At 39.3% G+C, this 25938-nt stretch overlaps 3 protein-coding genes across 11 annotated transcripts in view; 1 reads left to right on the top strand and 2 right to left on the bottom strand.

The window, feature by feature from the left end:
- kmt2e (lysine (K)-specific methyltransferase 2E) overlaps nt 1-12821 on the bottom strand; it is a 41447-nt gene extending 28626 nt beyond the window's left edge. For 6 of the 9 annotated variants that reach the window (XM_073867326.1, XM_073867330.1, XM_073867331.1 and 3 more), the window contains exon 1: nt 10600-10947. The gene's annotated coding sequence lies outside the window, so the exon portion shown is untranslated. Of the gene's footprint in view, nt 1-5490; nt 7052-8796; nt 9083-10599; nt 10948-10987; nt 11148-11236 lie in introns of those variants that run through there. The other 3 variants (XM_073867327.1, XM_073867329.1, XM_073867328.1) reach the window with 3 other exon arrangements.
- A 1332-nt stretch (nt 12822-14153) lies between these two features.
- Nucleotides 14154-16226, top strand: ndufb2 (NADH:ubiquinone oxidoreductase subunit B2). Its single transcript, XM_055190643.2, has 4 exons — nt 14154-14345; nt 14844-14988; nt 15869-15957; nt 16091-16226. The coding sequence occupies exons 1-3, from the start codon at nt 14260-14262 to the stop codon at nt 15938-15940; spliced, it is 303 nt and encodes a 100-aa protein (XP_055046618.1). The 5' UTR covers nt 14154-14259; the 3' UTR covers nt 15941-15957; nt 16091-16226.
- kdm7aa (lysine (K)-specific demethylase 7Aa) overlaps nt 16227-25938 on the bottom strand; it is a 28734-nt gene continuing 19022 nt past the window's right edge. The window contains exons 12-18 of the mRNA XM_073867335.1: nt 24493-24714; nt 24171-24295; nt 22785-22963; nt 19959-20053; nt 19760-19863; nt 18877-19214; nt 16227-18752 (exon numbers count right to left, since the gene is read on the bottom strand). Of these exons, the coding sequence (XP_073723436.1) occupies nt 18664-18752; nt 18877-19214; nt 19760-19863; nt 19959-20053; nt 22785-22963; nt 24171-24295; nt 24493-24714 (1152 nt within the window). The 3' untranslated portion in view covers nt 16227-18663. The remainder of the gene's footprint in view (nt 18753-18876; nt 19215-19759; nt 19864-19958; nt 20054-22784; nt 22964-24170; nt 24296-24492; nt 24715-25938) is intronic.

Genomic DNA, 25938 nt, shown 5'->3' with positions numbered 1-25938 from the left:
TGTATTCCTAGCCAAGTATTTTGCTAGGGCAAAATCTGATAGACGTGTGCCATCTTATCTGCGTAGTAGATTAATGTGATTCATTTAACCAGAAAAACAAATCTTTGTATCATTTCAATTCAAAAATGAAAACCCTTTCTTCTACTCACCCCCATTGACTGTAATTGTATGGACAGATATCTACAGCAACATTTCTCAGATATCTTCTTTAGTGCTTTACAAAAGCAAGAACCACAATGAGAGTAAATAATGACAGAAGTTTTATTTTTGGGTAAACAATCCCTTTTACCCAAAAAGTTGTTACAAACATGTATGAATTTCTATGTTTTGAGCTGAACCGATATTTTAAAGAATGTTTGTAACCAAAACAGATCTGGGGCACCATTGACTTCCATTGCAGAAAAAAAGAATACTATATGGAATTAAATGGTGCCCCTAGATATGGTTGTTTATTAACATTTTTGAAAATGTGTGTTTAGCAAAAGAAAGAAATTTATAACGGTTTGGAACCAGAGGTGAAAAAGTAGTACACTTCCATTACGTACTTAAAGTGCTAAATTTTCACGCTATTACACAAAATTCTAAAGATAATCTTAAAGGAAAACACCACCGTTTTTCAATATTTTACTATGTTCTTCCCTCAACTAAGACGTATTAATACATCCCTAGCTTTTCTGAATCCATGCACTTAATTATTGTACAGCGCGTCCATTTAGCCCAGCACCATTAATATCACCAACTACCCCTCTCGCTCACACTTCCGAAGTCAGGAGTGATGGCGTTACTGTGCCCGAGGTCTAAGTGCTGCAAACTAAGTGCTCTTCCGCCATACAATATAGTTATCATTTTTATCCGCTTAGAAAATAAGCACATTTTGTTTTGTGCCACCACACTTACTCGTGTAACTACTCATGTAACAGTCTTTAAATAGGGAAAACATGGAAGTGTTTGGTGGCTTCTAAATTCATCCCCGTTTGGATCCTAATGAATAATGGTGCTAGGCTAAATGGACGCGCTGCACAACAATGAAGTGCATGCAGAGAAAATAGATGTATATTTTATTTCGTGGAAGAACATAGTAAAATAGTGAAAAACTATGGTGTTTTCCTCTAAGAACATCTAAGTGTAGTTCTCTGTGCCATTTTAAAACACCATGATAAGAACTAAAATGCGCTTAAAACATACTATCTCTGTATTAAAAAATGTATTCAATTCATTCAAAGATGAGTTCAAGTTTACTACAAGTCAGGGCTCAACGCAAATATTTTTTTATACTGGCCCAGTCAGGCCAGTGGTTCAGGTTTTCACTTGCCCTGCCAAAATTTTCACTAACCCAATAAAAAAGTTTCAGTGTCACATATTTAAAAATAATAATTCAAAAGTCAAATATAATTGTATACATATACAACAGACATGTTCCAATGAAAAAAGGCTCCCAACTTTTCTGCTTTACCTGTAAACTGACAGCAAATTGTGCAAAATATTGCATCGTTTCTTTCGTCTTGTTTTACTTAAGTAAATATCTGCTTCCAAGATGTTAAATAATATACATTGATGAAAATATATTTTAGGGTGAAGCACTGGCCCGATCGGGCAAGTGACAATTCTTTTTACTGGCCCGAACGTCTCTCGCGCTTCCCCCGAGCCACCGGGCAATCCTTTATGTTAAGCCCTGCAAGTGGAACCGAACTAAATTTTTTTTAATACATTTTAGTTCCCATTCATTATGTCTCAAAATAGCACAGAGAAATACACTAGATGTTTTTAAGATTTATCTTAATATTTAGCATATTACGTGCAAAATTAAGTGTGTGAAAAAAGAGCCCTCCTTTTTCACCTAGGACAACTTGAAGGCAAATAAATGATGACAGATTTATCATTTATCGTTTTATTAACATTTAGCATCAGTTGACTGTGACTATTAAACTTTATCTACCCACCAGGTCTGTGATACAAAACTCATCCGATAAATTTAACATGAATTTACATGCCTGCACACAACACACACCCTGACCAGCCTTAACATGCCCCTCAGTCACACACCTACAAAGGATGTCATGCCTTCTGAATGTTTTGAAATATATTGAAATGAGACATCTGCACATGCGGCCTATTTGACAACAGATTTTCCATACGTGCGAGACGTGTGCCCTAGGTTAAACGTAAGGCCAACAAACCAGGCCAGAAGAACCAGCCTATACCGTCAAAGTAGGCAGAGCTAAAGTTACCATGCCCTCTTCACAAAAACATTAACAAATGCAGGAAGAGGTCAAAAGAGAGACGACATTGTTTTGTGTGATCAACTCATTTCCCTCCGAAAGCATACTGTCGTCTCTTTCCAGCTTTCTCACACCAAGTCTGTTCTTCTTGGCCACAGTATGGCAAACCTGCCGTCACTGTTTAGGAATGCACGCACGCGCGCTGGCTCTCTGAACACACGGAGATAACCACCCATCCCCTCACATATGTCCTCTGAACGAATGGCCAGACATGCACTCTTTCTTTCCGTTCCACACGCATTTGGCAAACGCCCCCCTCTTCTAGAAATGCAAGAGGAGGTGTGGAAAAATCCAGTACAGTAGAGCATTCCTGGATAAATCCGAGCATTTAGACCGCCTTTGACACGCCCATTTCCTTTCGCAGGGTCGCCTGCCACTCATGACCACCACAGCCAGCGAGAGGGGGGGAAGAGAAGAAACGCTTCCATGCCCAACCCGGATTTCTTTCCCTCCCCTCTCCACTTCCTAAATAAACCCTTGACACTCAGGCGAAAGGGAGGGGTGGAGGAGAGCCAAGGGGGGAGGCTGCGGAATACAGACCCAATTAAATGTCTGTGTGCATTTAAAGACCCTATGAAAAGATAACCAGCACAATAGAGATCCGAAAACAGAAGATCTAATAAAAACACCGGAAAGCCTTAAATATATTCTTTTTATCGCTGTGGTCCTCTCTATCATCCTGCCTATAAGATATCCACCAACTCCCAAATTATCCACCTACATCTCTAGGGAATGGTTGTGGGGTAAAGATTTTGGCACCGAAATGGCCAATGCAATCCAACTAGCCCCCTCCATGCCTCCCTACTCTGCCTCTCTCTGTATGGACACAATGTTGTACAAGAAGCTCCTCCTTCTGGCTGCTCGCTACATCAGGCAGGGAAACCCACAGACTCATGTAGGAGTGTCAACGCATGTTTTTATCCCTCTCTCGCTCTCTCTCTGCCTACTCCAGTGTCTTTCACGGAGTCATTTTCCTAGTTTGCGTTAGATTTCTGCAGGGAGATGAAACAGAGCAGAGCTTCGAAACCGAGTGATGATGACTTCATACCATTATCTTAAGCTGATTCATCGTAGCCTACCCTACACAGGGGGCTTTACATGACCACGTGCCTCAAAATGTACCAATGCACACCGAGAGCTTTTTGTGTCACTGATAAAAATGCATGAGGGACTAGACTGTGTCACCTTGTCTGTGTCATTACTTTTATGAGAAATACGCAACAATGAAAGGACAAAAATGGCCTTGGGTCAGTGGTAGGTGTTGGAGAAACTGTGAAAATTGAGGTTAATGATGCCTTAAATTGTGCACACTTTTGCAAGACTGATGGCCCATTTGACTTGAGTCAATAAACTACCACTTATGCAACTATCGTGAATCCCCAAGCAACCACATTACTTAAAAAGAACACCTTTAGGGCCAGGTATACTTTTTCCGTGTCCGGCTAGCGCGCGCACGCGTCTGCGCAGATTTCAAAGTATCTGCAACTACGGCTACACGTAGATGGTCATGTTCGACACGTACACAATACAAATTATTTCTTATTGAAACTAGTACTCTACCAGGCCGTCAGGGCTAGGGCTGGGACGGTTGTATTTACTACCACGGAGGTGGAGTGCGACCCGCGGTCGGAAAGTGCGCTCTGTGGTGGTGTGCACGTCACAAATTATGAAAAATATAAAGTACAATCTCGCCCAGTGAGATGTCTTCATGTTCGTGTTAACGCAAACAGCCAGCAGATGCAGAGTTAATGCGCTATTTGCAAGGGAAGGCAACTGATATCAGTGATGACCCGCTGGCTTGGGGGCGGAACAATGAAGCAAGACATTGGCCGTTTCTCAATCCGAAGACTGTAGCCTCCGGAGGTCGCATTTGCAAGCTGCATACATCATCAATACTGTCTTATTTCATAACATTAACAGTTGAAAAGTTGACTATTATTCTTTGTTAATTATACATTGTTGTAATATGTAGGTATGGGCCGATATAAGATTCTGGCGATATGATAAACTTTAGCAAAAATACAATGGTTTCGCGGTGTTGCGGTATTGCCATTGCAACACTAAAATGTGTTATTTTCAAATGTCAGGTAAAAATAAAGCCTTTAAATTATAATATGCTTAAAATATATATATTATTTTTGTAATGTATATTAAATAATAACTTAATGATTTAATGAAGTTTTTATAAACACAGCTCATACCTTTGAGACAGTATCACAGGACATTTTAGTGGTTTTGAAACCTTGACTGTTTAAAACCTCGGTATACCTTGAAACCGGTAACCGACCCTTGCCTATTCCTGTCTCACTATTTTCAAGCACATGCACTGTTGTACATGTAGTGTCCGCACAGTCTCAAATTTTGGGGAGCACACAGACGACCTGGACCCTCCTGATGACAAAAATGACGTCATGCTAATGGTACGCGGGCCCTATTATACCTTTGGCTTTAGGTGTCACGTAGCAATATCATGGCAACCATCATCCCGAGCAACCACGTTCCAAAATGCTTAAATACTTTTTTACAACCATGATGACTGCCATAGTAACTAAAAATACACACATAAAACCTTATATTACACACCCTGGCAACAACTTTTAATGGTTGCTCATGAAGTATCATTGCCCATTGATGTGTGAATGGGTGCATGGTAGAGCAAGGCCGAATCAGTCAGTCACAATAGTGCCAGGAGGCAAATAAACACTCCGACCCACTCAGACTTGATCATGTGATCGATTTCACGCCTGGCTCACATCATTACACCACAAAAAAGCACGTTCGCAAAGTAGTAGGATAGGGTGCTGCATCCTTGCCTGTCTGGTCTATGGTGCACCTGTCATGTAGGCAGGGCCCGTTGAGAGAGCTCGATTACAGGCAGGCAGTAGGACAAAAACAAGTTACCTGAGCTGCAGCTCCTCCCTGCACATCCTTCACGTGACCTTAAGGTATTAACAAGCCTCCCAGTGGAACTAGCTTAGATCTACCACCATTCTCATTTAACCACACCTAAGTTACAGCTTATTAGAAACAGTATAATAAAAAATAATAGGATCACCAGTTAAGACTTGAATTAAAGCAGCATATACATCCAAAGCATTGCAATCTGAATATATTGGCAATGGATTAGTAATTGACTTTGGATGAAATGTGTTTGTGTTTAAAGCATGTTTGTGCCCTGGTGTGCCCAATGCGATCATAGATGCATCATCACCTGAGACCGATTCTCTGCCACCTGCCGCTCCCTCGTTCTCATTCTAACCTCCATCTCTCCTGGGCAGGAGGGGGGGGGTGCTTACTTCTCCATCCCTATGTCAACACAGAGAGCAAACAGACACTGCCCATGGCCACACACAGCAAACTGCTTCGAGTCGCCCATGTGCAGCAAAGCAAACACACAGCACTGGGCAGGATACGAGTGTGACATGACAACCTGACATAGAATGACAGGCCGATCACTCCAGCTGATGCTTAATGGTTCATGCACATTGCATGTGTGACAATGAAAATGCACTTTAGGCAGAATTTAACCAGTGAAAGCAACTGTGGTAAATGAATTATGTTAGGGGGTTTAAGTACTCCTAAATTCCTCGAGTTCATTCACTGTTTCTCTATTCAATCAGACAGCAGTATAGTTGATCTATGTTTGATGTAACACGTTAGAAACCAGGCAGGTTTGTGAATCAGAGAAGCTAGACGGAGGTGTGCGCTGTGTGGATGTGCGTAGGATGATGTTCTGTCTTTTTTTACAGGTGCACAGCCTCATTGTGATGTTAAACCGCTATATGCTAGCGATTGGACGTCCGTGTACAGGAAATGTCTGTTAGAAAACCACAGCCTGCTCCTCTCATTAACGGGATGCAAGTTAATTGCTTTGCTTTTTCGCAAACAAAAAAACTACACTTTCACTTCGCAAGAAGCACTGATCCAACGAATGCTGACAAATACGCTTAAAGCATTTGTTACAATCTTGAGGCTTAGCCGAACTGTCGGCTCCACAGCAACATGGTCTCATAAGGGGAAAAAAGGCCGAAGCATGTGGTTGGCAAATGTCTCAAACCATTAATTTGGGCACGGATGCCAAAGCACTACAGACAGCCTGTTTTACAATTCGCAAAGGCAGTCTGTACCATATCATAGCTAATGATGGAATTATATTCAATACACATACACAAAAATTGAGAAAAACTGTCAGGGCAATATTTTTATTACAGAAAAACTTACTCAAACATGGCCATGGTGTCAAAACGTTACTGTAAAACAATACTAGGAGGTTTGCTACATGCTAAGGCTAACGTTGTTCTGTTTAAATGATAAAATGTTATGCCCGTAACGTTATTCTCGATTGCAACATCTGTTTTAGGGATGCTCCCACCAATGCCAATCTCCACTAAAAATACGTGGCCGATCACTATTCTGAATCGGACAGCCGATCTTATTCACAGCTATTTCATGTACTACGGCTTTTGATCAGTAAGTCCTTATCGATCTAAAATCCCTGTTAGTTTGAGTCGTTTATAACACGCATTTGAAAAAGCAACACTCGTCAAACATAATTATTAAACATATTCGTTATCATCATGAAAATACTTGAAAAGGTTTGAAGAACAGCAATAAATATATATCCTTAAAACATTTCCTGGAGCTGCGTGTCATTATAGCTGCATGTGCATTGTTCTTCGTCTACAGCGCATTTTGAGTTTCTGCACGAGAGCGCCCCCTGGCTTTTGGATGTTGCGGCATTTCGCCATAATTCTTTGAGAAGCATAGCAAGCATTATCGGCCAATCAATCGGAGCATCCCTAATCTGTTTATATATATATATATATATTAAGGCGAGCAGCAGATACATTTAGGATTTCCACGTTTGGATGCCAATGTAGGTAAGCAAAGCCATGACCATTAATAGTGTTTATATAAATCATGTCGAGCTGCGTACACCTTGATTCCCTGCATTTGGATGCCAATGAAGGTACGTAAAGCCACTGACCATTTATAATAATAAAAATGCAACATCCAACATTGTTAAATGATGGTGTTTGGTGCTACCGCACTCCACTTAATCCCGCCTACAGGCCTTTTAGGCAGCATCCATTAAGAGTCTGATAAAAATAAAACTAATTAACAAGAAATCATGCCTTAGCTGGTTTTGCATCTAAACTCTTCATGTTTCCTCAGTTAAATATACAGACCCCAGCAAACTTTCACAACCATGCATCAAACAAGCCAGCATCTGGCAAAGCTAATGGATGCATGGAGAGCTTGGGAGGGATGGTCTTTGTCAATGTCAAAGGGGAAATAATTGAGTCGCAGCTGTTATCTCACAAGCTGACCCTTTAACTTAAACCTATTCCACCTGCTCCACAAAAACATACACCAAACCGATGTCTGTCTACTTTAAAACCAGATATAGTCACATAAATGTTAGCACATGAATGAGGCAGGATGACTTGACCCTCAGCTGATCCGTGGAGAATAACCGAAGCCCTTGATGATGTGCGATCAGTTCATGCATGAGCAGTCTCTGGTTTGCTTCCTATCAAAGGATCAAGATTGCCTTTTTGCAGCATCATCGTCTATTCATTACGCACTAGACCCATGTTTACCCCATCAAACTGCTCTGATGAATAACCACATTCTTCTGGACCTGTAAACTCCCCGCTGACCAGAGGGAGGGAGCGGTAATCATGAGAGAAATATGACACAACCTTGTGGGTTGTGCTCTTTTTGATACTGCAGTAAACTCAACTGCATCCTCACATAAAACACAAGAACTCTTATTGTTCGGTTGTTACCCGAAACGCTTGTTGTCGAGTATGCGATTGAGAAACATCTCATTTCCTGTTATTTCTTTAGGTGAGGCAAGCAAGACACCGACTGTGCTCTCGACTGTTTTCCAAAGCATATAGTAACTCATTTTCCAGGTAAACCGCTTACAAAAGAATGCAACTGTGCAAACTGATAAAAAATGACTTTTCAACTTGAAACAGGATAAAGACTAAAGATGAAACAGATTAGTTGTTTCTGAATGAGCCTACATTACCATAAAGCCACAAACATGAGTGCTGGGTAATAAATATCCCATTGCTCTTTCCAGAATACTCGGCATGTTTATTCTTTTACGTAACTTCAACATGACACCTTGCCAATGCCAGTCTCCAGTTTATCACACTAACAGCCCTTTAATCTCATTCCAAAAGACTTGCATTATCTTTTAACCCCTATAAATATACACATTGGGGAGGGGTGTGTCTTGTGTGCCAAATCACATTAACTAAAACAAATATTACGGTTTATATTCATATTAAATCGCGTTTTATGAATGAGCTGAGATTTGTGAGATGCTGTTGCACAGTCGTGTTGTGTTCCACCAGGTTTTGCAACACTGCTACAAACCCAACACAAGCACATAGTTAAGCGCGTGTGCTAAAAGCGTTCAGTGAAAAGCAATGGACGGAAGATTATAATGAAATTTGGAGAAACCCAGCACTGTATTTTGTGTGGCGTGTTGTGCACTTGCCTGTGGGTGAGTGTGTTGGCGCTGCAGTGTGTGCGAGTTTATCAAGGGGTGTGGAGGGCTTTCATTACCACAACACCAACTCATCCGCCATTTTCACAAAGCTTCAGAGAGGAAATGCTGCGCTCGAAGACTCCCTGAAATTTGACGGAAACCGGCCAAGATAAAGAGAAATCGACATTTTCGCACATACTTAAGTATTTACTAATGAAATGCGATTGTTTTATCTTGAGGGAAGGTGTTCTCGACGTTTCTGCGTAGCTAGCAAATCTGACTAGCCAGCATCGAATAACATCCAAACAAACAAGACCGTCCAAGAGGAAAAGTGGATCCAAACGGCTGCACTCAGCGTCCGAACAATTAAATAATCAGTTAGCGAATGTATAAAGTCAATCTAAACGCGTTGCGTCGAGTTAATCAACGACAAGACGAAGCGCTATTTGGTGAAGCTAACGTAACTGCTTAGCCTGCTATGCTAGTGCGCATCGATGTGAAGGACCCAACCGTTTAATTTCCCTCTAAAATGCACCACAAACAACCTTATAAATCAAATTTCTAACTATAATAGTCCATTATGTGTCCCTCTAAACGTAAAAACACGTCGTGTGGACTTGTTGGCTGTAAATGAGATAACTGCGCAGCTCGCTGGTAAAGCAGCGCGGTTCTGGTTTAGTTTGAGTAGCAGCTAAAGCAGCTCTGACTACATGAAACGATCCCGAACCCCCTCCCCCACGCCTGCAGCATTCATTATCAACACACAACCACACAAAAAACACAAGGTTTAGTAATAAGTCGACCACTAAATAGCGATCATCTACAAGGTCCTGGTGAAATTGTTGCATTATGCTGCTAAGCGCACTTCATGTTCTGAGCCACGATAAACATTGACCAAAAATAGTAGATCAAAATAACGTAAAACATTTTAGAGAGGACATAAATGAAGTTAAACACAAGTCAATATCCTTTAAAGTGCATATTATGCTGGTTGAATATGGGCTGTGAGTGGACATCGTGAATAGTTAGCTAGAGTTGAGCTGTGTAAACAAAAGCCCTGTTGTTGGTGTTGGTCAGACGCTCTGTCAGAAAGCACAACGAGCAATTTTTAACATGATACACCTATTATTTCCTAAAATGTACGTTAAAGACACGTGTAAATAGTCGTAAACGTATATCTCTCCACTACTGTAGACAAGTGGTGGGAGTAACATATTGTGGGAAGTAACCACGACTTTCCTAAAAATAAAATACCATCAGCCCTGCAGGATTTGTTGCACATTTGAACAGCCACATCCCATGCTGTAAAGAGATTGTTAAAGTCTTCATCTGCTGCTTTCTTAGTTGGCTAACTTGCTAGCATTTCTACAGCGACTGCTGCTAAGGCTAGCAGCTTTACAACGCAAGAGAAACGACACCGAGTTTCCGCTACGTCCAACGCTGTCGCGTGCAGCCTATTTAAGTGTTAACATCATAAACAGCGTTATAACTTAAGATCTGTGCTTTTGTTTAGTATTAAATAGTGGGTGTGAGCTAGCTAGCCACCTTAGCTGCTAAATTAAGTCATAACACACCGCCACTACAAACCAGATGAGATGTACACATTAAAGAAATATGACGAATGCACAAATCGTTGTGATTACATCAAATGTTCAAATTAACTAAATAAAGCTAATTAAAGTCACAGTTTTAGCATCCACATAAGGATAGGACCCTCGTCAGCAAGTCAGTTAGCCAACCAGATGAACTGCTGGCATTAAACAACCCTCTGATCAACAAACGGATAGCTGTATGATTTCGGCAGGTACTTACCGTTAATGTCCACTGTAATAACGGTGAATAAAAACACGGGGGACTCGGGTGAGACCCCGCCGCCTGATCTACCACACAACCAAAACAATACTTCGCTCTCCACTGCGGATGTGTAACAAAGCTTTTCAAATGGCTACAAGTTGCACTACTCAATGCTTTTATTTCGCTTCGCACGTCCTGTGGTCTTTTAATCCAAACACATAGTTTTAATGTGTTTAAACACGATAAATTTGCCCCTATCTGTGCCGACAGTTAGAAACTGGATCCCTTCAATCCTGTCTCTTTTCCCTGTGCAAAAATGGCGGCCCTGGCAGAAGTGCCGTGACTCCGCCTCCCCCCACTCACTCCCGCCCGAGTCTCTGTCACTGCGCGCTCCGCCTCTACATACCGCGGGGTTTCCCAGCGCAGAACCTCAGGGGCACGGGCATGAGAGAGAGTTCATCCACGGCAAACGGGAGCGCGCATTCCTCTCATACAGTCCAAACATAGGAGTCTGCGTCCCACTGTGGAGAAGTCAACTTCAAGGTTTGGCCCAGTGTAATGAATACCTAAAGAGGGAAAGCAGCAATGGACAAATAAATTCTTTGGGGATTAAAATTACAGCAAGATACAATTTAAGAAACAAGTTGATGTTTACATTTCTCTGGTAAAATGTGAGTGGTGCTTGTCAATGCAAAACTCTCTGTTATGATCATCTTGCAGCTGCTATGGTGGGTGGATGGTTGTTAGCACGTTGTTGTGCCGTTGCTAGGGCTTTCCACGTGGTTACTTCCTGCCATAGAATGAGCAAAGTTCTGGATCTCTGATACTTGAGTCCCCAAATACGTTTATGGGATATTTTTGGTTGCTTTCATCATATGCCAAGCAAAAGTCGTAACCATATAATACAAACACGTATTATATGGTTACGTGTTTGTAAGAAGCACAATTAAACATAAGTCAATAACCGTTGTAAAAGAAAATATAATTTCTGTTAATAATCTATGTGAACATACTTTAAAATAACCAATAAAACGTTTATAAATCTGCAAACCGTCCAATAGGCTGCTAAATCTTTATTATCAGCCCTTTACTACATGGTCTTACTTTTTATAGGCAACAAAATATTTAAAACGTAATAAATAAAGAGTTGCGAAAACAACGCAGGATCCAGCCTTCGCGATTACCTACTATGGTTAAATCTAGACACCTTCTTGTAAAGCCTAAAACAATGGCCGCAAATCTGTTATGTAACCATTTACACAGGCGCTGTTGATATTTGAATTCTGTTCAAGGTAACTGGGGTGAGATGGATGGCCACAAGTACAGATGACTAAAGTCTAACATTTACGCTAGCTGTTAAGTTCACCATTATGCGTAGTTTTGCAATCATACTCATGCGTGCTTTTAATAATGTTCTTTGCAGCCTCTCTCACATTTCTACTAAGGCAAATATAGATATAATGTATACGATATGTTGTAAGAAATTAATGTCACTCTCGTTGCTCTTCGGCCAGGCGGCTTCATCCAAACACCCCAACCTAGATAGAAACACCCCCCACACTGAACTGGATCTAAACCGCATCCTCGTGCGCATGCGCAGTTTGTAATATAAAACTAACGCCTAGGTGCTGAAGACATGCAACGCAGAGTGGAGAAACACAGTGAGACAAAGCCGAAAACTGCGATGTGATCCGTCTATGACCAAGCAGAGCTAAAAAGGAAACGAAACTCGAATGTAGTTTAATTTGGCTGTTTTGTCGTACGGGATTGGTTACACCATTTAATCATCTTCGTGTTTTAACATTCAGGACGTTGATGTTTAAAATGGATATTCAAACGAACTACATCTGACCAAAATTGGAGCTAGGGTGTTCTTTTCGTGTCGCTACCGTATTTCTGTGGAGCGACCAAAATGGCGATTTTCACCGGCGCTCTCCCCCCGCTCTTGTCTTCATGAATGAATGACAATGCCCTCGTCCAATCATACTCTAATTGTCCAGTTTTCACGGCTCTGATTGGCCACTGATGACATCATTCGACTTCCATATGTGGGCGGGCACTGCAACTGAGCTGCGAGGGGAGAGCGGCGCACCCGGAGAACTGACAGAGTTTGCGGACGACAGTAGGGCGCCATTAACTCCAAATCTGGTTACAGTTGGTCATACTTAAAAACTCAATGGACCTTTGAAAGACGGCATTTTAGAAGAACCGTTTTTACGGAGCTGGCTATGCAAATAATACGTTTGTTTCGCATCGCAAAAACGCAAGAAGATGGCGTCGACGCACCTCGTTCCCAACACTCAACACTGCACAAAGCGCACACTGGGCGGGGTCAGGTTCATGCCAGAAAAATATCATTGCCGAAAAATGGACCGAGCTCCTTAAAAGTACGTCATCAGCAGTGGGGTTTAAAATAAGTGCTGACGACTAAAACTATAATGGGGGTTTGTCGCTTTAAACATCGGAATATTGGAGATAATCTAACGTGAGGCAGATCATTTTTTTTGTGCGCCCATTTGAAACATGTTTTGATTTTAAAAAAAAATGTTTCCAAATTACAATATTTAAATAACCTTTCTTTATTGCACTTGGTGGGGTTGTAATGATGTATATTTGCTGTAAAATACGCACAAAGTATGACGTCAGCACAACAGCCGCATATTTGGACCGCAACAAAAGATTTCGGCTAAGGGGGGCATTTCCTGTTTTGGTGACTCTCAGGAAACGAATCGAGTACAGAAAACATATCCTAGGTTTCGTATCGGCTTTCATGCAAAAGTACCGTTTCTTCTGTTTTTAGAAGTACTGTGTGTGCGACATTGATGCACAACCCGTGGTTCGCATGAAACGCAGTTCGCCTCCTGCAATGATTGCGTTGACAAAGACGCCATGTTGTCGATCCCGTTCTGCTCTAGGGATGGTGATTAGTAAATGGCGTATTGGAGCATATTTTGTGTGAGGTGTTTAGTGTGTCGTCCGTCCAATACAAACCTACAGATAAAAGCAAACACACGAACATTCTTGTTGTACATGACATGAGGGGAACGAAGGTGACATTCTATTCAAGTAATAATGTTTCTTTTCCCAAATACACAATACACTTGCAGCTGTTGTGTACAGTGAAAGTAAACACTGACAAACGCAAGCTCAGTCAAAACTTATAAATCACCTTGTAGTTTTTAGGTGAAGTATCAAAAAGATATATCAACATATTGTGGTGGTACTGGAAGTATCTTTTTGTACTTGTAAACCTGTGTTTGTTTGTCCCAAATAAAGATCTCTTATGACTTCTCTTTTGTGTGATGAGTCAGTTTTCGACAAATGTAACGTTATCCCTGCATTGAATTGAATCAATTTAAGTAGATTACATATTATTTTTCTTACCTTTACTTCTGTATTTTATATTAATGTATTTGTATAATAAATTATTGTGATTAATTAATCTTTCTCCAACAGTTTACAGATGTAATCTATAGTTTTCACGATATGTACTTTGGTACCCTCTAGCGAATAGACAGCGAATGGCGGCGTAACGTGTTTATTTATTTGACCAATCACAGCGCTCGTTATTGGCACGTCATAGAAACAGCCGCTGTAAAGGTGACTTTTGCCTGTCTGTGTTTGCTCACCACGGTCCATACACAAAATATATATATAAAAAGTGTAACAAATATAAGCATGTCTTGTCTCAGGAGGACGACGGGTGTCCTCCGGGCCGGTCTGCAGCTTTTCAGACGTGGACCTCAGCAGATGACCGTCAGAAAGTGAGTGTTTATTATCGGAAGGCTAGCAAGCTTAGCATCCTGCTTTGAATTCGATCTGACATGTTTATAGTTTTAGAAAGTACCCAGTAATAAGATGAGATATGCCTAATATAAACTAGTATATAAGCTGACCTTACCTTTACGAAAAACTACAATTAAATTACCGTACAGTGACTGTAGATGGTAATGCATGGCAACTTATTCAGTTTAGTATTTTAAAAGGCCATACATCGTACCAGCCTGCTACTTAAAATACTATTTCATGTTATTGCTATGGTGTGTGTCGATAACCAAGAAGAGAAACCATTGTAGTAGTTAACTGCCTACGTTAAATGACGTACACTATAATGTATGTAACCTTGTTTATTAAGGTAGTATGTAATATCTTAATATTGTTAGGTGATGTCAACGATTTTAGTAATCACATTGAAGTGAATGTGGTTTTGCATTATAAAATACTAAACTCTTATAACCAAATTGTCCTTTCTTGTGTTTCAGGGCAGGAGGAGGCCCTCACATTGAAGCTCAGTACAGACAACCTCCTCAGATCACAAAGAACCAGAAGTTTCAGGCAGAGATCCTAAGTGGTGCCATGTGGTTCTGGATCCTGTGGCACTGCTGGCATGATCCAGATGCCGTACTGGTGAGTTAAAACGGGCTCTCAGGATATTGTCAAATCAAAATGTTATTAAGGATTCCGTTGATAATTATTTGTTTTTATATTACACATATTTCGGTAGGTATTAAAATGTCTATGTTCAGAATGGAGTACTTGTTCAATTTGTAGTTCACTAAATTGAAGATTAATACACACAATGTGCTCTAACTTTGTATATTGTTGGTCATCTGGGTATTCAGAAACTGAACACTGTACAACATACACTCACCTAAAGGATTATTAGGAACACCTGTTCAATTTCTCATTGGTGGAATGGTGTGGGGGATGTTTTCTTGGCACACTTTAGGCCCCTTAGTGCCAATTGGGCATTGTTTAAATGCCACGGCCTACCTGAGCATTGTTTCTGACCATGTCCATCCCTTTATAACCACCATGTACCTATTCTCTGATGGCTACTTCCAGCAGGATAATGTCACAAAGCTCAAATCATTTTAAATTGGTTTCTTGAACATGACAATGAGTTCACTGTACTAAAATGGTCCCCACAGTCACCAGATCTCAACCCAATAGACCATCCATGTGGTGGGATGGAAGCTTCGTGCCCTGGATGTGCATCCCACAAATCTCCATCAACTGCAAGATCCTATCCTATCAATATGGGCCAACATTTCTAAAGAATGCTTTTTAGCACCTTGTTGAATCAATGCCATGTAGAATTAAGGCAGTTCTGAAGGTGAAAGGGGGTCAAGCAGAGTATTAGCATAATATATCATATTAATCCTTTAGGAGAGTCTATATGGTATACTTCAGAAATTATATTATGCATATATTCTCTTACACTACATTCCCTTTTTGTAAGTTATCTAGCTGACTACTACACAAACTTTTTTTTGTCTTATCACAGGGTCATTTTCCATGGCCTGACACCTCTGCATGGACAGACGAGGAGCTGGGAATCCCTCCTGATGATGAGTAGACTCAAAGCAGACCTATGTACATATACATTTAGTTCAAGTCATTTATGTACTAGGGGATTTGCATGTGTGTATTTTTAGTGCGTTGCCAAAGGAGGATGTATGCAAACTGTGACCAATGACTGCTTTTTCTCTCTATTTTGCATTTGCAGATGTGCACCAGATACGTGATCACAAACTTGCACACTCTTTGTAAAGGAAACCGATTGTTGCTGTTATGTGTATGGACTTATTATCAAGTCTGATTGTAAACAGTTGCGTATAAAATAAAAAAGCCAAACCAGTAAATGAGTCTTGAATGTTTATCAGTAGAAGAGTGTTTTTATCATCTAACATCTGGTAAAGGTAACTGGAAAACAGTGTGATCTACAAAACATTTTTCCCTCATCATAATATTTACATTGCATTGGAGAAAATCAAAAACATCCAAAACTTTCAAAGAGAACTCAGGAAAAAGAGGAACAGAACACAGAATCCGAAAACACAGTGACGTTAACTCTCAAGTCTATACCACAGCTGAAAATGCAAGAACTTTATAAATACTGTACAATTAATGCATCAATGCAAAGGAAACCAGATCTACTGATCATTTATGATTGAGACATGCTGTTTGCCTTCAGAAATACACATTTTAGTTTTTTTTTAAAGGCTGCATTAAGGTTCATGTGTGGAACAGAGGAATATTTTGTTACAAAACACATGTAGATGAACACAACTCAAAACTAACAAAGCCTGAGTTTAATCATTTATCCAATTCAAGTCCTCAAAATCCAAAATAGTGCATTTCGAACCAACGCACCTCTTCCAAAACAGCGGCGCTATTCTATTCGAAAACTCTCACGAAGTCACAATTATATTTGACACGGTACAGTGGGGAAAAATTGTCTTGGTCTTAGATTTACACAAAATAGACCAACAAAAAGCACAATAAATGAATATATATATATATACTGTTGGCGGATTTGTTGGGAGACGAGTACAAAACATCGTGAGATTGTATGACAGTGCTGGTGATGAATTCAAAAGATGTCACCTGTTGTTCCCTGAGAAAACAATTCATAGCCTCTCCTCGAAATTCCCACACAAGCACCACAATATTTTCCCCCACTTTTGTTCCATTTCAATAGGTTATAAAGACAACAAAGCAAAATCTAATTTTTTAAAGCTAGTCAAATGAATTTGTGTTAACTACAAAATCTGTAAAGGTGAACTTGAAAGCTTGTTAATCATTCAAAATCGTATTTACAAAAATATCAAATGTAAAGAAAACCAATAAACCTTAAATCGCAATATACCTCCTTATATCTTTAAAATTAATAAATAAAGTCATCCAGTCAAAAAAATATTTAAAACAAGCTACACAGAACATAAATTAAGCAGAATAAGCTATAGATCATTGTCAATCACATGGCAAGCATATTCAGCCCTTGCAAACTACATCACAAAGTATTTCAAATGCTGCATTGTAAGATGCAGTCCCCATTTACAACCACTAGGTGAAGCCAACTAGACAAGTGAATTTGTGACACTATATGCAATGTTTGTCTCAAATCTCTCTGAAATAAAAATATTCTGGGGTTAATACAAGTTAAGGTATATTGACGGTATATGGCATGCTATACATTATCACACACAATAATCGTACAAATAATACCAAGAGCAAATTATACTTTGTTTATAGCATTATTATATAAGCGTCATACGTTTTTGATTCATTTACAAATTCAAATTATTTTTTCAATTATATCGACAGCATGCCACAAAAACAGTCAAAAGAGTTTAACTTGTACAAACCCTTTAAAAGGATAGTTCACCCAAAAATGATAATTATGCCACCATGTACGCACCCTCAAACGGTTACAAACCTATACAAATTTCTTTGTTTTTGCTGAACACAGATATTTGTAATCAAGCAGGAAACAGAAGCACCATTGACTTCCATTGTTGATAAGAAAAATTCTATGGAAGTCAATGGTGCTCTAAAATTTTTTTTAGTATATCTTCCTTTGTGTCCAGCAAAACAAACAAACAGGTTTGTAACAACTTTATAGTAAAAAAATGATGACATGAACTATACTTTTAAATAGAAATTACATTTATCCTATGATGTTACGTTTGATGCGAACGTTGCATCCACTAAATCAACACATCATCACTCACTGCCATACAATTATTGCTTATAGGGGCAAAGGGGTTAGTGAAGGATGAATGTTTAGCACCATTTCAACACCTCAGCCTTAAACCACAATACATCAGCCTGAGACAATCAAAGGAGAAAGAGGTGAATATGAATCAAAACGACTTGGAGGAACGACGAATCGATGACGGTCCCATTGTCAGGGTATTAAGGTCTATGCAGGCACCTGTGCTCTCGCGCTACAGATGCAATTGGAGGTAGGGTTGGGGAGAGAAGGATACACACCTGCGGGGTGGTGATGTCCTCTTTGTAAATCCAACATGTGAGCTGATTTACCTGTTATCTGAAGCTCCATTGAACAGTTCACTTTCAATTTTGCTTCCTTATGAAACTTTTGGCTGTCGTTTTCGTTATCCAAACAAAGTTTTCCCTGCGTTGATGGATAATGACTGGTATACAAAAATGAGTGTGAGCCATTAAACATACCCTGTGACCTATACATGCACAGTGAGTTAGAGAACTGTGTGTGTGTGATGATAATCCCAGCGTATTATGAAAAGCAGCTGATTTATTACACGTGGCATCGTGCTACAGGAACAAGCCTTTATGGCGGCTCATCTTTAATATCTTCCCCAGCCTCTGTTTAGCTGTGGCTTGTCCTTTCTTAGGACGCTTTCCTGTAAAATAGGCAAAACGGCACATTAATAGCACATACAGTAGTTGTTGTAAATGTAACTTCCCTAAAAATCTTGATATTTTTAATATTAACGAAGTAAGAAAATGTGAGCCTGGTCAACTCACCTTTAGTGGCCTGGTTGCTGATGGGTGTGGGGTTAGGGGCCTGTCTCTTGGAGGGATGGAGTGGAGGAGAAACTGAGCTCTCCCTGTACAGGTACACATCTCCCAGATGGAGACTTCCTCCCTCTCCGTCTGGGGTTCTTGGTGCCGAACAGGGCTCGCTGCTGTCCCACGCGTCGCTGCTACTGTTGCTGCTACTGTTACCACTGCTACTACCCTGGCTGGACCACCAAGGCTGCTGTAGAATAGCGCCCTCTTCGGACTCTTGCCGACACAGCAACCCCGCCATTGACAGCATGCCCTGAATGGCATTTTGAGTGTTTGGTGAGGTAGGACGTTCTCTGTAAAAAAAAAAAAAAATAATAAAAATACAGAAAACCAAAAAGTCAGCAGTCCTTGTAAATCGATTTCATTGGGTATGTACGTTCTTAAGAGGCCAAAAAATAAATACACACATTTATGTATTAATTTAAGAAAAATGTTGTTTATATAATTATATATAACTTTTACATTTTATTTGTAATATAAAATATATATATAAATATATATACATGTAAATGTTTCTTAAGAACATGCATGCGGTTGTATTTTATATATGCAAAATAATTAAAGTGCGCACACATATATTATGCAAAAACAAACTTTTATTTTGTATGCGATTAATCACAATGAATCTTTTGACAGTCCTAATAAATATATCAAAATTTTATTTTGTGACTGGATGCAGTTTATTAGATTGCACATTCAGATTAGTGCTTATTTATTCAGCTTTCAGATGATGTATAAATCTCAATTTAAATAATTTGACCCCCTTTGACTGGTTTGTGGTCCAAGGTCACAAATAATTGCTAAATTCTCAGGTGTGTGAAATGAAGGCGAGCTGTACCGTTTTAGTGACCGCTCATGATGGTTGTGCCGCTGGCCGCTCCCTGAGTCTCTCTGGTGTCCGTCATCTTCATCTTCAGAACTCTCCGACTCTGATGTGTGTTTCTGTTTGAAGAGAGGAACGTGGTGGTAAATTTAAGAAAGGAATAAATTGATTTAAAGATCGATCAGTTTTGAATGATATTTGTATGACTTAGTACCTCAGCAGTATGTTCTGCGTCTGACTCCGAGTCTGTGTCTGATGATGCTACGTGTTGTGACGATTCTGTCCTGAGTTCTTTCTTCACAGCTTCACCTGAACAAGAAGACCAAAGGTTTAGTTATAACAAATTGATCATCATTGAAAGATAACAGACAAAAACAATGCTGTTACATTTATTCATTTAGCAGACACTTTTATTCAAAGCGACTTACAAATAAGGAAATTTGTTTTAATTATGTGAGACAATTGTTGTTTTATGTACTGGTCAAAAGTTTTGAAAACACTTAAAGATGCAAAACCCTCTAAGTGCGTCTGATACGTCTTTAAATGATCACTTTTTTATCAGGCTCTCATGTTTAGGTTCACTAATTACACTTTAGTGGAAATGAAAAGATTATTAGTCAGTAATTGAAATGCCTTATTTTCACAAGTGTCACTTTAGTCATTTCACTGGTATTTAACTACGGTAATTTGTCTGTCTTTCACTGCAAAACCCAAAAAAAGCATTCAAAATGACTTTCACTAAAAAATCTGAACTACATATTAGAGGGCGCTGTGATGATATGCGGCTGCCACATTTGGGTTGTATTCAGGTCCAAGTACTCACAAGGGACTCGGGTATGAATGTGATCCACAATTGTTTTACATTTGCCTTCTGTGCGCTTAGAGGACTTTGCCGAAAAATCATGTGGCGTTTAATGGTTTCTGGCAACAAACATTTCTGAGTTAAGCATTTAGCGCTTTTGCATCTGAGGTTTTTATATGACTAAAATGTTTCCCATGATCTTAAAAATCTTTTAACTGAACATGTGTGCTTAAATGTTTGAAATTATTTTATATTTGTGCCAAACATAAATTTTTTTTATCAGAAAACCCCCAAAGTGTTTTTTTTTAACGTTTGACCTAGACTGAATATTAAAGATAAAGCAGCAAATAAGAGGCCAGAATAGATGTGAACTCCTTCAATATTGTTTAGAATTAATCTCATGGTGAGACATCAAGAAGCTTTTGGATACAATTCCACAAGTACAACTTGGCAACAAAAGCGTGACTAAAATACTCTCTAATGCTGTGTTTACACCAACCGCGGCAGAGGCGTGACTTCAATGTTAAGTCAATGTGAAGACGCGTTGATGTGCGTCTGGAGGTCCCGAGGCGCGGATGAGGCGTTTGGCGCGGAAGACGCGTTTCCGCCTCATTCGCGTGTCTAGTTCACGCGAAAGGCGCAAATTGAGCGTTGTGCGCGAATGGTGCTTTTTGTGCATTTTGCGGTTCACGCGAATTTGCGGCTGACGCCCAAGTTAAAAAAATTTAAACTTTGGCTGAATTTTGCGCCACGTTAACTAGGGATGCACGATATATCGGCCGACATATCATTATCGGCCGATAACTGCTTATTTTTAATATTATCGGTTATCGGTCTGATAGCAAAATTAGGCTGATAAATGAAAGCCGATAAATGATGGATTATTTTGGTTTGGAACCACTTCACTTGCTCATTGCCGGCCATGTGAAGTTTTGATTGGTGCTTTCTGTGACATAGCACGAAGATGACACGTGTTGCGGGCTTAAGAAGAGTATGCTAGTCTAGCGCAAAAACAAGATGTCTGCGGTCTGGGAGTTTTTCATTGTGAAAATAATATGAATATTTATCGGCCTATATATCGGTTATCGGTCCCCAAATATAAAGAGTTATTGGTTATCGGTATTGACCAAAATGTCCATATCGGTTCATCCCTAACGTTAACCAATCAGGAGCCTGCTTGCTGCTGTGGTGGCAGCCCCGCCCGGAGTCACTCATTCAACCAACGCTTGATATTTTCCGCAAGCAGTCACCCGGAGCTATACGACACAAGTTCTTATTTCTATAGAGACAGGAATAAAAAGGACCTCGCTTGGAAGAGTGTCAGTGAGGACATTGGGCAACCTGGTAAGTTGTAATACACATTTCACTTTCGAGTCACGTAACATCAGTCATCTTGCAAACAGACAACCGCATAGCACTTGCCCCTCCCACAAGAAGCGGATTTTGCCTCTTCCGCGAGCCAAATGCTTGCTTCTTCCGCGTGCCAAATGCTTGCTTCTACTTCGCTCTACACATGCGAATGCATTCAAACTGTTTAAGTGGCAAACGGCGCGTTAGACGGAATTCTAACGCCTGAAACGCGGTTGGTGTAAACGCAGCATAATGGTGCGTTCTGACCAGCCGTGGTAGAGTCGTCAAGCACGAGTGATTTTAATGTTAAGTCAATGTGAAGACACGTTGAAGAAGCCCCTCCCATGATGCAAATTTTCGCTTGAATGTCTCGATGACTAGAATTTCACAATTGCGCGAATGAAGTGAGTAAACTCAATGTTCAAGCGGCAAACTAGATGCGGTAGACGTGAATTTGACGCCTCAAACGCGGCTGGTGTGAACCCATGGTAAGAAAGCATGTGTTGTTTTTTTGTGTTATGCTATTTAACACATTAGGTATCATTTTAACACATTATGTGTCCTTTTGTGTTAATAAAATAAATAAAAGGGACAACACAAAATGGGTTGTTCCAATAATAGTTAGGGACAACACATTCAATTTTAACACATTCGTTTTAAAAGTGTACAGATGCTAAAATATAACAAGAGCTTTTATTTTTTTGTGTATGCTTTAAGTCCCATCATAAATAGGCGTTTACCATAATTCTATAATGTAAGAAAAATAAAGAATGATTGTTTCCTGACTTGATTGATACTGAATGTACTGTACTTTATATGCTATAAATGAATCTATAACTTATATAATAATAATAATATAACAAACATAAATTGACTCAGGCTACTCACCATGGCTGATTGTTTCTTTGATAGTGCAACATACTCCAATATCCTCTTCTGTTTGTTCTGTTTTCACTTCTTGTTGGGGGTGTACGGACAATCTTTCCAACTTCACCTCACGTTGATGGCATTGCGACTTTTCCACACCAATGTCTTTGGTCACCCTATTACTAACAGACAGCCTCTCTCTGTTAGGAGAAAACATATTTAAAATATATAAAAGAATAAAAAAATAAAAATAATCACACAAGGTGTCTTAAACTTCATATCAATACGCAATTATTTGAAGAGTTTAATTCCAAAATGCAATAAACAGCTTTTTTTTTAAAGGAGTTACCGCCAAAATCAGTATTGTATCTGGTCAGTATTAAAAAGTAAATTGTTCATTTTACGCAAAATCCAATATCCGCCATGTTATTCTGTCATCTTTTCTCCCCTTTTCCCAAAACGCGATAACCGCCAGTCCTCCTTCTCTGCAGAATGCAATAAATCTGCTTAACCAATCACAGCGCACCATTTCACGCATTGTAAACAACAATGGCGGCACGTTGACACGGAATCTTAGTTTTCCTCATCTTTGTACTTCGTGATCATCAAACAAACAAAAAAAAAATAATACTATTGATAGCATTGATAAACCTGTGGTAGTTTTCTGTGATGGGAAAGAAACGTAAGCCATAAAAATCTTACGCGAGAGGCACTCGGGAGAAGGAAAAATATCGGCTGTTGCTTGTTCTTACATGACAGCATCAAGCTTCTGTCATGCTAATAACTTTGACCCCATGTGATCTTATGAAAAACTTTCCATTATTTTACTCGAAGCCAATGAAAATCGAGAAGGACCAAAACATTTTACAGCCGATCGCTGTCAAAAAAGTTTAGCGATGACGTCCTAAGTATAATAGCAGCAATGACAGTGTTCTTAATATGACAAAGTGTGTGTTTTGATTGATTTAATTTTTTTAATCAGTGTATACCACTAGTCAACTAAATGGATATAACATGGCAAAGATTAATGCACATTTATGTATTAATTCAATAGATTTATAGCATTTTGGAAAAAAAAACTTTAAAGTAGAAATAATAATCAGTTTTATAATAAATCTTTGAAAATCATTTTTTTTTAATGTTATTATAACCTAAAGATGCTGTGTGAACGTTTGTAACAGAAAAAAGTGGTTTTCATCTCGTCACTTTCTTGGTATAGAAAACACATTTTTACCGAAATTAGTCAAAATGGATTTATTGCGTTTTGGAACCAAACTCTTCATTTACTTTATTTATAGACTTTGTACCAAAGTACTGTAAAGTTTCATATCCCAGGTCTCTCATGAGGAAAACTCGTGCCTGATGTATTAAGACAATTTACTGACACAATTTAAACGACAAGCTCACCTCATAATTTTACCATTACACAGCACCAGACGCAGGGCATTATCATTATTACCCTCAACAGCCACAGCAGACGCTGAAGAAACTTTCTTGAACTTGCCATTCACTTTGGAGTTAAAGACTGGATCCTGTTACAAAGCACAAGAGATTTTTTTTAACAGGAAATGAAGAACGATAATGCATGCTGCTAAATCAGATGTCAAGGTGAAACCAAATGAGTCCAGAATTAGTGAGGCATCATATAACATTCATGTAATAAGAAAAGATAAAAGCATATGTGGAGATTAATGCTGCAGTGCACTACGGTATATAAAACATCTCTCACCTCCTTCAGCTGTCCGACCTCCAGTCTCTTGAGCACCTCCAGCGTGTGAAGCTCCAGGACGTCCAGATTAGATGGATGTTTGTGGCTGTGATGATCATGATGATGCCGATGACGATGTAGCCGGCGTGCCGCCCGCTGTGCCTGACAACCCCTCTCCAGTGATGAGCGTGTTAATGGGCACTCTGCACTTTCCTGAGATTTTCCAAATTTATTCGGATCTTCCTGTTTAGGAAATCAATGCAATAATTTCTTCTTTTAGCAACTGGGTTAAAGGCAACTATTACAATTATTATATTATTAGAGATTAAATTAGATAAAGCAAAAAACTAAGTTTCAATTAATTTCATACCACACTGGCTACAATTTTTGCAAGGTTTAAGACACCAAGGGTCCGTTTCCCAGACAGGGCTTAGATTAATCCAGGACTAGGGCTTTAGTTATATTAGGACATTTTAGTAGTTTTTACAAACATACAGTACTGTGCAAAAGGCCACCATGCTACCATTAGATTTGTTGTTTTTGCCATGTTATAGTGATCAAATATAATTATTTCTCAGTCTCTTTATTAGAATACAACCAAAATATACACAAAATGTGTATGTAGTATTAAAAACAGTATAAAAGTATAAGTTGAAGTGTCAAGTATTTAGGGTAAACTCCCCTTCCAGGCAGCTCCAGGATCTCTTAAACCTAAATGAAATTAAATCCTTATTTCTAATTCTAATCAAATGACTTCAGTCTCCTCAAAAAAAAAAAAAAGCTCAAGATGTGTTTCGTGCCAAGAGAGGTCACACTAAATACTGACTGATGCCTGAAGAAGAAAATAATACGAAAATTGAAAATTGTTTTGTTTTTAATTTTGTGTTCAGATTTCCTGTATTTTCTGTTTGTATCTTAATAAAAAGAGTGAAAAATAAATATGGATAGAAATTAAAACTTTGCTAAAACAACAAAGTTGGTGATGGTGGCCCAAGACTTTTGCACAGTAGTGTACTTTACAAAAAACAATACTGTTGTGCTTCTTAGACAAAACAATGGCACTGATATTTGTGAAGATACGTCAATGCAAGATGTTTTTTTTTTATTTAGGCAGCTCAAACATGCATTTTAGCCTGGGACTAGGATAAACCCTGTCCGGGAAACCACCCCTAGATGTACCCCTAAAACAGCACAGTCAATCTTATGACACAGGGCTCAACGCAAATCATTTTTTATACTGGCAGTGGTTCAGGTTTTCACTTGCCCTGCCAAATTTTTTACCGGCCTCAATAAAAAATATCAGTGTCACTTATTAAAAATAATAATTTAAAAGTCAAATATAATTGTATACATATACGGGTGATTCTCACGAAACCATTGAAACACCACGGCACTAATGATTTTAGCTTTAAAATGTGTAATATAGTAACATTAAAAAGCATCAGAATTAACACAATACTGTGTTCT

This window comes from Misgurnus anguillicaudatus, chromosome 1 (genome assembly GCF_027580225.2).
Source record: "Misgurnus anguillicaudatus chromosome 1, ASM2758022v2, whole genome shotgun sequence".
Lineage (NCBI taxonomy): Eukaryota > Metazoa > Chordata > Actinopteri > Cypriniformes > Cobitidae > Misgurnus > Misgurnus anguillicaudatus.
The sequence above is the reverse complement of the archived record's forward strand: the minus strand, read 5'-3'. Positions and strand labels throughout refer to the sequence as shown.

Bases quoted from the DNA above. Each gene is read 5' to 3' on its own strand.
- ndufb2 (XM_055190643.2), top strand. From the start codon at position 14,260: ATGTCTTGTCTCAGGAGGACGACGGGTGTCCTCCGGGCCGGTCTGCAG. The intron at 14,346-14,843 runs GTGAGTGTTTAT...CTTGTGTTTCAG, and splicing joins CAGCAGATGACCGTCAGAAA to GGCAGGAGGAGGCCCTCACA. The intron at 14,989-15,868 runs GTGAGTTAAAAC...GTCTTATCACAG, and splicing joins ATGATCCAGATGCCGTACTG to GGTCATTTTCCATGGCCTGA.